Source organism: Takifugu rubripes, chromosome 2 (assembly GCF_901000725.2).
Source record: "Takifugu rubripes chromosome 2, fTakRub1.2, whole genome shotgun sequence".
Lineage (NCBI taxonomy): Eukaryota > Metazoa > Chordata > Actinopteri > Tetraodontiformes > Tetraodontidae > Takifugu > Takifugu rubripes.
Genome location: NC_042286.1, coordinates 3,990,525 through 4,003,600, shown reverse-complemented (window position 1 = coordinate 4,003,600; position 13,076 = coordinate 3,990,525). Strand labels below are relative to the sequence as shown.

Sequence of the window (13,076 nt, the reverse complement as noted above, 5' to 3'; positions counted from 1 at the left end):
CTTAAGATATAAGATCTGCGGTTTAATTCTGCAGGAAATGTTATGCAGAGTCCAATTAAATGCTATAAATTCACACATGAAGTGTTTTTAGATATGATCTGACACAAAGTTCATCGACTCTGTGCACAGTTAATAATCAGATTCATTACACAAACTGCAGTTAATTCTTCATTCATTGTTTTCTGTTTCAATGATTCGTCCCCAGCTGCTGGTAAAATGCAGGATTTATTCAGGTTTTATATCTTTATAACAACAAACATCAGCGTTGCGGTGTGAATGGGCAGAACGTTTCGCTGTCGCCACCCAGCGGCCAATAAACGCCACACACTTTATATGTCGCGTTTTACTTTAACCCTTGGTGAAATACGTGTTTTTTCTGCAGGTTTACGATATTTCTTCACGTTATAAAGCATTGTTGCATCATGTTTACCGTCATTTTTGGTTTGGGAGAAACAAAAAAGTCACGATGATTCATTGATGGCATTTCGTAATCACATATCCGCTGTGGAAACTGTCATGATTGGTGCATCTTTCTTCCCACACACAAATAGACTGATGGTTTTTCCGCTTATGGTTTCAGCGAGACTATGAATGCACAGCTGGTGCCTTCACATCATGCAAGCCGATTGGGCTTTTTCTGAAACTCTAAATTTAATGTCACAATACATAATATAATAAATAATATTGATAATGGGCCAAGAGAAGCTCATTAAATTTAAGGGATGTTCTGCAGAGAGACTTTTACCTTTTGATCTTCCAAAAGATCAATGCCAAGGGGATGCTTGGCTCTTGTCTGTGAGTTCTTGGTTTCTTCTTTTTCCTATAGGGAGTCCATGATTGTTCATAATAGATAGTGTCCTTTGCTCCAATAAAATATGATAAAACCAAAAGATTACATCTTAGAGAAGAATTTAAATCAGCCATGGCTGCTATGATACAGATCTTTAAGAGGCTCTCTGTGCGTCACGCACCTCCATGTGACACACAGGAATGCAGGCAGTTTTCTCTTGAACAGGTGACGATCATTCAGAAATACAAATTTCCCACTCCAGGTTGGACCGAAACACCTTTATCGGCTCAGGATAGAGGGAACATTGACCAGTAGCTGCCATAAAGTAAGTAATGTTCCTCATGTTACTAGAGATTATAATTCTAATTTAAAAATACTAGCATGTCTAGATAGTTATGAATATAGAGCAACAAAGGAACCAAATACCCAGTCCTAAATTTTTCTATTTCTTCTATTGTGTTGAACTCAAGAACCTGTTTGCTGTATAGCCACCTTACAGACACGCTTACACACTTTTAATCCCACTGTTTTCTCCTTTTAAACTTGTTTGGTTGGTCCTGTATTGAGATTAAACATACTTCTTCTCCTGAAATCCCCTCCTCCACATATCCATGACAACTGGCATACCTGTTTAATTTCATCTGTTGCTCAGTGCTGTTTCATCTATGCAGAAAGAGGATTTAAAGGAGCAAAGCGTCCACATTTGAGGCAGGCTTTATGTACTCCACACATTTAATATGGTACAGTAAAGGTGAAACTTTATCAGACAAATAAGATGTTACATTGCATTATGGGTGGGAAAAACCTGCCAAATATCACAAAGGAGCTGGAAATTTAAATCGCTCACAGCTGCAGGAATCTTCAGCAGTGAAGCGGCAGATTCGGGGGGTTTGAGAATAATTTGAAACCAGAACTGAAACAAGAGACATGTTTAAAAGAACTCTAAAGTGTGACACTGTTGCTGCACGTGTATGACTGATGCATTGAGAGCCTCCAAATGTATCACTTTCAGAGGATACTCAGAACTGGAGGGAATAGCTCAGTGTGCACTTTCATCCTCTAGATTTGTATAACATCAAGCCACTTTATAGAACCTTGAATGTGGGATGTGTATTCAGAGTAGATTTGACCTTAACTGAGTCAGAGAATCTACTGTAAGAACTGTTTCCTTTGTGTTTTGTTTTATTTTCAGCTATGAGAGACAGACTGACGCACCTCCATCAGGTGCAGAGCAGCTCTGATGGGTTCAGCACAGTGGAGCTGGAAAACTTTGGAGAATGTGAGGAAGCGGGAGCATCTAACCCTGACCAGCACATGGACAGCGTCCTTCAGGAGGCCCAGCAGGTACGTCTGGAGATCCAGGCGATCCAGAATGACATCAGCGAGCTCAGAGATGTCAACTACCAGATCTTGAACAAGACCTCGTTCCCCACCGTCACGAAACGGGACTCCAACCAAATTGGGATGGATGTGAAGCGTAGGGGCGAAGCTGTGCTGCACCGCCTGCAGATGATGAATGGCCTCAGGGAGGAACTTGAGGCTGAGCGCGGCAGCGCTGACCCCACAGCGCGCATTGCTCGAACCCAGTACCAGTGGCTCAGCAGTGCTCTCCAGCAAGTGATGTTCAGCTACAATGATGCAGAGATGAGCCACAGGGAGGCCTGCAAACAGCAGATCCACAGACAGTTGGAGGTGGTGGGCAAGGAGGTCACCAAAGAGGAGCTGGAGGAGATGCTGGAGAATGGGGAGTTGAACGTATTCTGCCCCCAGGTGGAGGGCAAAACCGCCCGCTCGGCTCTCCTGCAGATTGAGAACCGACACAGAGAGCTGCTGGAGCTGGAGCGGAGGATCCAGGGCATCCAGGAGCTCTTCCTGGATGTGGCTGTTCTCGTAGAGCAGCAGGGAGCTGTTGTGGACAACATCCAGAACAGTGTCCAGGCCTCTGAATCGATCGTCCAGGATGGCGTGGCTCAGCTGGCCAAAGCCAGAGAGTCTGATAAGAACAACCCTTTCAAGAGAATGTTTTGTGGCTGTTTTCCATGTTATTACTAATAACCAAGACCTCTGATGCCAAGAATGAAATCTGCAATACGAAACGACTCCAGCCAGGCATGATGAATTATTAAAATATAACGTTGTTGACAAACACAGCATTCACTCCTTAGAGATGAAGGCATTAGCATATACGATACGCTAAAATCTAACATTTTTAAGCATTGTTTGTCCTTATTATGAGTACATTGGTGTTCTTGACACCCATTAAAATTGTGCGTAATCGCCCAGAGTCGCTTGCGGTGTTTGCGCACGGTGCTGGCCGCGCCTGCTTCCTGCTGTCAGACCAGAGAAGCAGAGCGGCGTGTAAAATCTGTAGTGGGGTGGAAGCAAGAGGCGTGATTGTCCAAGTCAGTACCTGTTGCAGGCTGCATCAGTCAGTGTGAGATATGCCTCCTGCAGAACGCGCACCAGCGGGGTGACAGAAGGCGCAGAAAAAGAGGAAATGCGCAAATGCGTGGTGGCCTCCGCTGCTGCAAAGAACTGAACAAGTTTTGAAACTGTGGCAACGCTAAAAATCAGGTATTTGTAGTTTATATTTTACTACGTGGCCTAAAACAATCGCTGACGGGACCGAGAGTGGTTAAATAAAGGCGGTATTAAAGCCGTTATAATCGCGATCCTCACAAGGCGGCGACATTTTAAAGTTTCCCCGAGTGATTTATCTGTTGGGTTGTTTTTAAAGATAAAAATAAAACAGAAATGCTTGGAAATAACCGATTCATGAGTCCACACCTTGTGATCAGTGACTATTAAGGCGCTCACAGCTGAGGAAGTGACCCGTCATCTTCCTCTGAAGGAATTTAAAAGGTTTAAGAAGAAGTCTAAATTTGGCCACAGAAAGAGATAAAGGGGGGTGGGGGTGACTGGGTGTCAGTTTAATGTTGGGCCCCTCTGATGGTCCACAGGGAAGAACACCTCCAGAGTCAGGGCAAAACTTCTAGGTGTCATTTGACCAGCATCTAGGGCAGATTTGAAAAGGTTTGTAGCTGTTTTACAATTTCTAATAGATTGTTTAATTTAGAGAAAAAAAAATCCACAGTCAATCCAAAAGTTCCTGACACCTCTTACAGGGGAAATGAGGGACCGACTGCTTGAGCTGCTGACCTCTGACCTCCCAGCCCATGAGTTTACGGTTGAGGAGAACCAAAGCGGCGAAGATGTGGAGGAGCAAGTGGAGCAGTTAATCGTCTTTGATGACCAGGAGACGATGAACGGGCTTCACAGAGAGGTGCAGGCATTGAGGAAGGAGATGCAGCTGCTCCGAATGGACGTGAGGCGTCTGGGGAAACAGAACACCAGGTTCCTCACATCAGTCAGGAGGATCAGCAGCATCAAACGGGACTCGAATGCGCTCCGTCGGGACATCAAGGACAGGATCAACGGCCTGTACGCTTGTATGGAGAAACTGAGGCAGCAAGGCAAGGAGCCAGAGAATTCTCCTGCTGTGGCTCGCATGGTGCAGTTGCAGTGCGAGTCGTTGACCGCCACTTTCTACGAGATCATATATGAGTACAACGAGGCTGAGATGGCCCAGAGGGAGAACTGTATGACCCGCATCCAGAGGCAAGCCAACATCATGGGAAAGGAGCTGAGCAAGGAGCAGATCGAAGAGATGATCGAGACGGGCAAAGTCAACATGTTCTCTGACAACGTCCTGCTGGAGGGGAGGAGCGCCAAGTCAGCGCTCAGCGAGATAGAGAGCCGGCATAAGGAGCTGCTGGAGCTGGAGAGCCGAATCAGGGAAATCCAAGAGCTTTTCTTCCAGATGGCTCACCTGGTGGAGGAGCAGGGCTACAAACTGGACAACATCGAAGCGAACATGCTGCTGACTAAGGATTATGTGGCCAAGGCCCAAGTTCATGTGAGGAAGGCTGTGAGATACAAGAGAAGCCATCCGTGCAAGAAGCTCTTTTGCTGTTGCTTCCCTTGCTGCGCATAAGCAGCGAGACGGGTGTGTGCGTATGTAAATGCGTATGTTCAGCTGTATTTATCAGCCTCTATGTTTCACTCTGCATATAAACACCATCTCAAACCACACATAAAGACAGGAGATGTGGTGTTGCACTTCCTGATGGCTGCTGCGGCTTCGCAAGGCCACTGTTAGGACACCCGTCACCTTTTCTCCCCTGCAGCTCCTGTTTCAACGTAATAGTCTTTCGTAAGTTATTACATTAATGAACCCTTCGTTCTCAGTGTTGCGACGGCTTTAGCTCCCTGGAGGTGAGGCAGAGCGGCGGCATTGCTTAACGTGTCTTGAGAAACACCACGGTAACTTTGTGGTTGTTTGAGGGAGGATCAAAAAATGTAACTCATTGATGCAACCAACTGTTGGCAGTTGTGTTATCAGCAGGGGGATTCTTGCCCAATCCCGACTTTTCCTTAGCCTCACCGACAGAGGTGGATAACCAATCATAGTCAGGAACATCCAATTCAAGCCGAATACAGAACATTTGTCCAAGGCTGTTTGTTGTAACCAAGCAACAATAGCCATTTAAGAGAAGAGTCTGGTCAGTGTGGTTCTTTGTACAGGTTTGTGTGTGTGTGTGTGTGTGCGTGTGTGTGTGTTTCGGTAACTTTCTGCTGGGAAATTCCAAGCCATGGACCATCACCGTCTTTCTCACGCGTTGGGTGGTTGCAGGGTATCGCCGCCAATGGGCACGTGGCCTTTTATGACATCACAGGAAGGCCTTTCGTACCAGAATGGCCGAGTGGTTAAGGCGTTGGACTTAAGATCCAATGGACGAACGTCCACGTGGGTTCGAGCCCCACTTCTGGTAGAGACCTGTCAACTTTATTGTTAGCAAGGAATAAGAAATAACTACTGTGGGGTTTTCAGACTGCTTGTTTAGGTTGTAAATATCACCAATGACTCTTGTTCCTACTTTATAAATATATAGGTTTGTACTGAGATGGGGGCAACTTGGGGACTCCTGTGTTGAGTGAACAACCGATACTGTCTTTTAGCATGTTTTACAGAACCACTAAAATGCCATATTGACATTCATGCGTATTAGCCCTATTTATTTAATTTGTAATTCTACGTGGAATTGAGATATGCTGGAAACCATCTACATCCGATGTTTATTTTATTTACAGTACCCTGCACACTGATATTATACCCGGACAAAAATATAATCACAATAGTTTTTTGAAGTCGGTGGTGTCGACGTGCCCGGGGAAAGAGTTGAATCTGCGGAAATGGCGCCATCTAGAGGCCAGTCTAAAGCACATCAATGCGTCTATTTAATAAAAGTAATTTATGGAAATTTGTCTTGTCACTTTGTTTTGAGAGCCCGTTAAAGACCAAGATGAGTTTAATTGCTGCCTTATTTGTTAAATCAGGCATATATTGATTTAAAACAAAAAGACAAGAGTAAACCAAGAGCCTTTTTTTAATAAAAAGCTTCAAAAGTCAAACAAATGAACTGTGGAAAACAAAATACACGTCAGTAGTGGAAAAAAGTATGCACGTGTAGTAAGAGTGATCTTGCAGAAAAAAAAAAAGGAAATGTAATGCAAATTACAATTTTAATTTCTAAAAACAGAACAAACAAACCAGACCACTTCATCTATAACGAAGCTTTTAAATAATATGACTAATAGTTAATGTGAAACTGATGTAATGCCTGAGAAGTAAACTGAATGAATCTGAGACATCAAACTAACATGCTAATCCTGCTGGGGTATAAATCCAGCTTTTGAAGCAAAACAAACCCTCAGGATTATGCTAACATTTTGTTACAGTACATGCTTTCGTGTGCAAATCACAAACTCAAACACTAATTTAGACACCACTCCATCAAATCCTGACATTTCAAATAAACGTACCAGTGAAATAAGCGGTGACTAACTCAAAATATGAGGCAGAACTTCCTACAGAGACCACTTTGTTCTGGCTGGACAGACAAAAGTTAGTTGAAGATGAAAGTATTTTGTATAAACATCTCATTTTCCCCCCATCACTTCCCATTCTGCTTACAAAAGATTAAGGCCAAGTTTTCAAAATGTTTTTAGTACTCCGAACTCTACATATAAGGCTTTTGTCAATGCAGAGTGTTTAAAGAACATTTAAATATTGTGTTAACTCTCAGCCTATTTCAGGGACTTATAAATGTTGATTGATGAAAACACTGAATTTTTCTCTGTTCAAGCACTGCAACACAATAATATGCTTGTGATGTAACACTGAGTGGTGCACAAGTCAGCTCGAGGAACCCTAAAATGATCCAATCTGTTAATTACGAAGAATTTAGCTTCATGCTACAACCCTGAGATGACACGACGTGTCATTAAAAAAACAAAACCGCACATTCACAGAAGTTAATGAACATTCTTAGTGATGACAATTCCTGGCGGGAACCGCGTGTCCACCAAATTACAACGGTACACCTGACCTGCAGGTTTGATGAGGTCTGACACCGAAAAGGAAACACAAGTCTGTGCACAGATGGATTCGTCTCGGCCCTGATTACATTCCACATTTCTCTTGCTACGTTTGACTTTGTGTAGAAAACCACCAGCTAAATAATCGCTGGTTACTTAGATAGATCACAAAAACCGCGTCGACTCTTTTGCCAAGTGAATGATGCCGCTCCAAATGACTATCGCGGTCATAAGTTTAAGATACAGCTGGACAGGCTGTTTTAATGCTGTCACCTGTCCAGAACACACCGGCTACATGCTCACGCTGATGAATCAAAAATCACAGCTACCAAAGATGTTTGGTCAGTCTAAAAAGTGTAGAAATAAAGCCATGAAATAGCAGTTTCTGCATGGTCACTTCAGGTATTAGGAGACGGGAGAAAACCCACACGGATCTCCAGTAAACTGTTCCGGCCAGAGGCAGAACGGAAATGCTCCGAAGCGCACTTCCTGGCTGGAAAAATCAAGTGTATTGTAAGGCTCTTGACTTCCCTTCACTGTTGCACAGGAGGGACTTTGTTTCTAGAAATATAAAAAGGATATGACATCAAAAAGTTATTATCTACAAAATGTCAGATTACATGAGGGTACGGCTTCAGTACGCTGGTGTTGGTAAACCCAGCAGTGAAGAAGACACGTGGTGCCCGTCTGTCATTGTAGTGCCGAGGTATCACTTCGCCCACCACCAGCTTTAACCTTTCATACTGGAGTTAGGAATTTTCTTAGACTGCAAAAAACAACCAACAGTTTCTCATATTCTCATGGATGTAAACTTTGCAGGAAGGGACTTGAGCTCTTGTGGTCTTAAAATTGTCCAAACCTCAGATTGTGCTGTGGAAGAGGACCTAAGCGACAGGCTTGAGAACAGAGCGTAAACATCTCCCCTCTTTCGTCAGCTCTCTGGTGAAGCACATGCACGGCAGGGGGATCGCCTCCTCGCGGCGGGCGATCGTGTTGAACTTGCACCGTTTGAGGTGGTCGGCCATGCTGGCGATGTTGGCAAACTTCCACTCGTTGACCGTCCCGAAAGCGGTGCTGAATCTCCAAACCTGAGTGGAAAACAACCTGTTAATTAAGCTGCGTTTTTTGTTTTGAACCAGCGGCACGTTTTTTTGGAACGGTCCGAAAATACTCGCCTTGTCTGTGATCTGCCAAGTGGAAGAACCGTCAGCGCGCCGTATCTTCTCCCACAGCAGGACCACCATGCCACGCATCTGGAGCAGGCTTGCACATACGTCCCGCATGGTGCGGGACACCCTGGACAGCTGGCACAAGCTGAAGCTGTCCAGGAAACTCGCTACATGCTGCAGCACCTCGAATGGAAGACTGCTGAACTGATCCAGGGGAGGACCACAGCGAGAGCTCCTTCTTGAGAGGCTGCCGCCAGATTTCAACGGCAAACTGGGCTGAACCCCAAAAGAACCCAGGTGCCTGTCGTGGATGATTCTAAAGCCCTGCACAGATGGGCAGAACCGCCTCTGAGAGTAGGTGCACCCGTAGTAGGCCAAGGGGCAGCGCTGCTCCATCCACCCATTCAGCCCGGCGTGAATATCCCCATGGACGTTTTTGAAATGCGAGGAGAACTCGTCCCGCCTGAACAGCTGCCCGCACACGAAGGTGAACATGGAGCGCTGCTTGGTCTGGTATCGAGCCACGCACTCGAGGACCAGGTCCAGACGGAGCGTGTGAAAGGGGCTTGGGTTGGACAGCTGCGGGCTGGCGTGGTCGCAGGCCGAGGCGGACGCGATGTCTCCCACCATGGTGTTGGTCGCGAGAATGGCGGAGGGGAAGGAGAATGTTTGAGTACCAAAGTCAATGTGGTAGCCGTCCACGAACCTGCTGTCGGAGATTCCTCTTCCTCCCGGAGAGTCGCCAAGGCAAAACAGCAGAGCCGCTGTGATGAGGTCAATGCCGTGGAGGCCCATGGGATCCTCGTCCACCTCCAGGTCGGACGTGTCGACCGCCTTGTCCTCCATTCTGGCTCGGAACAAGTAAGGGTCTTGCAGCAGAGTGCGCCGCCCGTTCAGCGTGAACATCCCTATCCCCCTGAACACCTCGACGTTCTGCAGCTTACGCTCCAAACACCTGTACCTGAGTTCCGAAGGTAAGTGTTGCAAAAAGTTATTCCTCACATGATCGGAGAGAAGGAACGGCATCGGTGGGGAGAGCGCCACTTGTTGGGGCGCCGGGTCTTCCAGAGCGATGACGGGCATGTAGTCCTGGGGCATCTCGGGGTACACGGGGTTGGCGTTGTTCACCGGCTCCACGTTAATGTCTTCGGTCTCCTCTAACAACAACTCTACAAACTCCTTTTCTTCGACCCAGATGTTACTGCCGTCTCCCCCGCCGGCCCCAGCCTGATAATCCGCCCCGCCTACTGCACCAAGCTCACTCTCTGAATCAGAATCACTGGCTCGCATGTCTACATTCCTGCCCCCCTCGGCACCAAAGGCACGATGACTGTCGCCGTTTGATCCACTGCGGAGACCTTCACTATTGCCTATTTTTTCGCCATTTAAATTGCCAACCATCGCATCGCCGCTCTTGGAATTAGTGACGATATCCAAGGCCAGTGCTAAACTTCTGCCCGTTTCCACCGAGGCTCGATACAGGTTGTTGTAGGGCTCGTCTTCCATCTCTACGCTCTCACTGTGCAACACTGGGTCTGCTAAACTTGAGGCTGTGGCCATCTTCTCACTCTCTACCGTCTCCTTATCTCCATTCTTTGACATAGTGGTTGCCACCTTCAGGGACTCCAGCAGCATCCTCTGATCCTGCAAAGCCAAGGCCATGTCCAGCTGCTCCACCTCGTCAAAGTCTTTGCTCAAGTTTTCATAGGATTTCCGATCGGAGTAACTCACAGGCCAGCGATTCCACTCCATGGTACAACAGACGATACTGGCCGGGCAGGTCTCCAGGTGCTTTGCCATCTTGATCCTCGCGATCGTGAATGGGCAGCCAAATCCACGGTTAAGGCACGGCAATCGTTCGTATGGACACAGTTCGCGATGCTCGTCCAGCTTGCACGTGTGGAAAACTGCCCCACACACAAGGGGACAGCCAATGAGGTCACAGGAAACGCCCGCCTCTGGTCTCACCATGCATCTTCTATTGATGCATTTAAGGCAGTGGGAATGGAGGTTTTCCATTCTTCCTATATCACACCAAGTAAGTATAAGAGGGAAAACGATGCAAATGTTTTACCCTGTGAAGAGAGAGGCAGACGGAAAGTCACTCACAGGGAATAAATAGTGTCATTCATAGAAAAGGCTTCCACGTTGATTCTTCATAGGTTATTCATTTGGAAGAAGATGTTGGTGTTATATTGCACAGCTGACATTATGGTTCCTCTCTAACACAACATGTGCAGGCCTACTTCTATGAACTGTTTTGTCTCACATGTTCTCTCTGTGCATGTTTACTAAGACTGTTCCATCCCGTTTCACAACAACCTTCTCTGGTTTCACTGAGACACCGGTTCTACCAAGATACTGACCCCTGGTTTTGATGTGGGAGCTTCCTCTGCTACACGAAACTGATGGGCGAGTGAGAAGTTCAGCGTTTTATGCAAAAATCAATGGGTTAAAGGACTAATCGTTCGCCTCTGGCACTGAAAGTTTTACATCAGGCGTATAAAGGAAGTAATCGGATAATGAGCACTGACACAGCTAATATGACCCACATTGATGATACTAGTCGAAAACAGCAAAATCCCACAGTAGACCTATTGTTCGGACCTTTGCAGCCCTGCACGGCAACAACTAGCCATGCTCGGTACAAATAAAGAGCATGTTAGCGAACAGCTAAGACCCTTAAAACATGTCAACAACCGGCGGCTGCATTTACTACAACATTGTTATCCAACGACCGTCTCGAAGCCAGCTATGACAACACCAGCAAACAAATAAATTAACTAACGTTAATTGAGGAAACGAAAGCAGCCTGTCATTAGGCGACAGATAGTGTCGCGTTAAACAAAAGGACACAGCAACATGGCCAGACTGTTAGCATTGGCAGCCACATTTCCAATCCTGGGTTAGCTAGCAGCTAGCTTGTAGAACTGCTTACCCGATTCACGGGGCTCTTCGGACGCGTTCAACCTGTATTTCCCTGCTTATTTAACGCCGCTGAGTTTGACAACCCCGGCACAACGGCGAGGCGTGCAAATGATCAAATGTCAAAGGCTTTGGTTGAGATTTCCACGGCTCGGAGCAGCTCTGTGCCTCCGGCTGAGTCCTCCGCTGGTCTAATTCGGTCAGTTTGTGTTGATCCCGGACCGTGACGTCGACGTGCTACGTCATCACGCAAAGGCCCACTATGGACGCACGCAGGCCCAAGAGAGGCACTGAAATAGATGGAGGGGAATACCCCGAAGAGTCTCACATGAAATCGCTCCTAAAGTGTCCGCGCTGCTGCTAATCGCGGGAATTTAGAGGTCTGCAAAAGTCACACGTGGAGAATAAATTTAGTTTCAGCGATATATGGTGTAGAATGCTCCGTGCTCACTTATTTGACCCAGTATGATAGTTCCAGAAGAGAAGGTGGCTGAATAAATGAAGAAAACTGGATAGTACCAAGGAAGATTACTTCTAATAGATTTAGAAACCTCCTTTGAGTATGTAATACTGGATGATTTATTTGCCAATTACAACTATCTCTAAAACATACAGGAAATGAAAGAGGATGTCAATATCAATATCAATATCAATCTTTATTTATATGGCACTTTTCATACGCTAGGTAGCACAAAGTGCCTCACAAAGGATAAAAACAGCAAAGAGAACAAGAGAATCAAGAAAAGGACACACACACACACATGCAAACAACACACTTACACACACATCCACACACACAAACAAGCTTAGACAAGTTGAGACATGGCTGGGCACCGAGACCTGAGGCGAAGGAGACGCCACCTTTGGAGGCCCACCATGCCGAGGGAGGTCACGGTCCGTGACCACAGGCGGTACCGCCACAAAGACCAGCCCGACCCGGACAGACCGGAGGCTCCACACCAAAGCACAGAGCCCCCTAACCCCCCAGGCCAGAGCTGTCCACGGGACAGCACCCCCAGTGGTAGACCGGAAACATCTCCCAGCCTGGCAGGCCCCCATGAGGAAACACCATGAGGAAACACTGGAGCTAAAAACTGAAGGACTAAAACAGTAAATGGGATAAAAGGTATAAAAGCTAAAAGCTGAGGAACTAAGAATTGAAGTAGTAAAACAGTACTAAGACTAAAACAGACTAAAACAGTAAATGGGATAAAAGGTGTAAAGACTAAAAACTGAGAGACTAAGAACTGAGGGAATAAAACAGTAAAAGTGTCAAGTAAAATAAGGATAAGACATAAAGAAGCATGAAGACATAAAATAAATTGAAAATAATCAGAAAATCAATTAAAGGCTTGATTAAAAAGGTGTGTCTTGAGCCTCTTTTTAAAAATCTCAACAGTCTCTGCGGCCCTGAGGTTCTCCGGCAGGCTGTTCCACAGTCGGGGACCAGAATAACTGAAGGCCGCTTCCCTGTGCGTTTTAGAGCTTACATGTGGGATGGTTAAAAGGCCGGTGCCGGAGGACCTCAGAGTCCGCGAGGGTTGATAGAATAAAAGCATGTCGGATAAATAAGTCGGGCCAAGACCATTAAGACATTTAAAAACTAATAAAAGAACCTTAAAATCGATCCTGAAACGCACGGGTAGCCAATGCAGTGATTCTAAAACCGGTGTGATGTGCTCCCGCCCTCTGGTCCTCGTCAGCACCCGTGCAGCTGAGTTTTGTAATAATTGTAGGTTGGTGATGCTCTTTTT

General features: G+C 46.2%; 3 protein-coding genes and 1 non-coding gene across 7 annotated transcripts; 3 read left to right on the top strand and 1 right to left on the bottom strand.

Moving 5' to 3' along the window:
• The first annotated feature begins 672 nt into the window (after positions 1 to 672).
• LOC101074772 (syntaxin-11-like) lies at positions 673 to 3,364 on the top strand. 2 transcript variants are annotated; one of them, XM_029830088.1, is made up of 3 exons: positions 673 to 795; positions 1,053 to 1,115; positions 1,983 to 3,364. In XM_029830088.1, the coding sequence occupies exon 3, from the start codon at positions 1,985 to 1,987 to the stop codon at positions 2,840 to 2,842; it is 858 nt and encodes a 285-aa protein (XP_029685948.1). In that variant the 5' UTR covers positions 673 to 795; positions 1,053 to 1,115; positions 1,983 to 1,984; the 3' UTR covers positions 2,843 to 3,364. The 2 variants fall into 2 exon arrangements, with proteins under 2 accessions (XP_029685948.1, XP_003962305.1); XM_003962256.3 differs by lacking the exon at positions 673 to 795 and having other exon boundaries at positions 1,015 to 1,115.
• On the top strand, positions 3,069 to 6,111 carry stx11a (syntaxin 11a). 2 transcript variants are annotated; one of them, XM_029830084.1, is made up of 3 exons: positions 3,069 to 3,364; positions 3,751 to 3,823; positions 3,916 to 6,111. In XM_029830084.1, exon 3 carries the CDS (start codon positions 3,921 to 3,923, stop codon positions 4,782 to 4,784), a length of 864 nt encoding a protein of 287 aa, XP_029685944.1. In that variant the 5' UTR covers positions 3,069 to 3,364; positions 3,751 to 3,823; positions 3,916 to 3,920; the 3' UTR covers positions 4,785 to 6,111. The 2 variants fall into 2 exon arrangements, with proteins under 2 accessions (XP_029685944.1, XP_029685941.1); XM_029830081.1 differs by lacking the exon at positions 3,751 to 3,823 and having other exon boundaries at positions 3,086 to 3,364.
• trnal-uaa (transfer RNA leucine (anticodon UAA)) lies at positions 5,540 to 5,622 on the top strand. Its single transcript has one exon. It is a non-coding gene; the product is annotated as a tRNA-Leu (tRNA).
• A 108-nt stretch (positions 6,112 to 6,219) lies between the features above and the next one.
• On the bottom strand, positions 6,220 to 11,561 carry fbxo30a (F-box protein 30a). 2 transcript variants are annotated; one of them, XM_003978535.3, is made up of 4 exons: positions 11,336 to 11,561; positions 8,404 to 10,472; positions 8,088 to 8,316; positions 6,220 to 7,994 (listed from the first exon to the last, which is right to left on the bottom strand). In XM_003978535.3, the coding sequence occupies exons 2-3, from the start codon at positions 10,414 to 10,416 to the stop codon at positions 8,113 to 8,115; spliced, it is 2,217 nt and encodes a 738-aa protein (XP_003978584.2). In that variant the 5' UTR covers positions 10,417 to 10,472; positions 11,336 to 11,561; the 3' UTR covers positions 6,220 to 7,994; positions 8,088 to 8,112. The 2 variants fall into 2 exon arrangements, with proteins under 2 accessions (XP_003978584.2, XP_011618173.2); XM_011619871.2 differs by having other exon boundaries at positions 6,220 to 8,316.
• Positions 11,562 to 13,076: the final 1,515 nt, after the last annotated feature.